Source organism: Penaeus monodon, chromosome 32, assembly GCF_015228065.2.
Source record: "Penaeus monodon isolate SGIC_2016 chromosome 32, NSTDA_Pmon_1, whole genome shotgun sequence".
Lineage (NCBI taxonomy): Eukaryota > Metazoa > Arthropoda > Malacostraca > Decapoda > Penaeidae > Penaeus > Penaeus monodon.
The window spans coordinates 24,396,209-24,396,525 of record NC_051417.1 but is presented as its reverse complement, the minus strand read 5'-3'; the positions used below and the strand labels follow the sequence as shown (position 1 = coordinate 24,396,525).

The following is a 317-nucleotide window of genomic DNA, read 5'->3' as shown; positions in this document are numbered from 1 at the left end:
ACAATTTTCATGGCGGCTATGTAAGAGATCACCAGGTATGATATTAGCATAGGCCGTGGCGACCTTTATATATTGTGCGCAGAGGAGGGGGTGGGACTTCTTTTGAAGACACATGGGCGGAGCTTCCATTTCAACCTATAGGTAACATGAGGCGGAGTTTATTATCCCTTTTGGATAGGCTTGTAGTCACTCGTTAAAGAAATATTTCGGAGAGGGAAACCTCATAAGATTTATTATAACCCCATTGGATAAGTGTCATGTCTAATTAAAGATTCTTGATGGTGGGGGACGCCTTTGTCCAGAATAATTATCGAAAC

The 317-nt window shown here is 42.0% G+C and overlaps 1 protein-coding gene across 1 annotated transcript in view; it reads right to left on the bottom strand.

Moving 5' to 3' along the window:
* LOC119593749 (cuticle protein AM/CP1114-like) overlaps positions 1–115 on the bottom strand; it is a 1,099-nt gene extending 984 nt beyond the window's left edge. The window contains exon 1 of the mRNA XM_037942762.1: positions 3–115. Within this exon, the coding sequence (XP_037798690.1) occupies positions 3–50 (48 nt within the window). The 5' untranslated portion in view covers positions 51–115. The remainder of the gene's footprint in view (positions 1–2) is intronic.
* Positions 116–317: the final 202 nt, after the last annotated feature.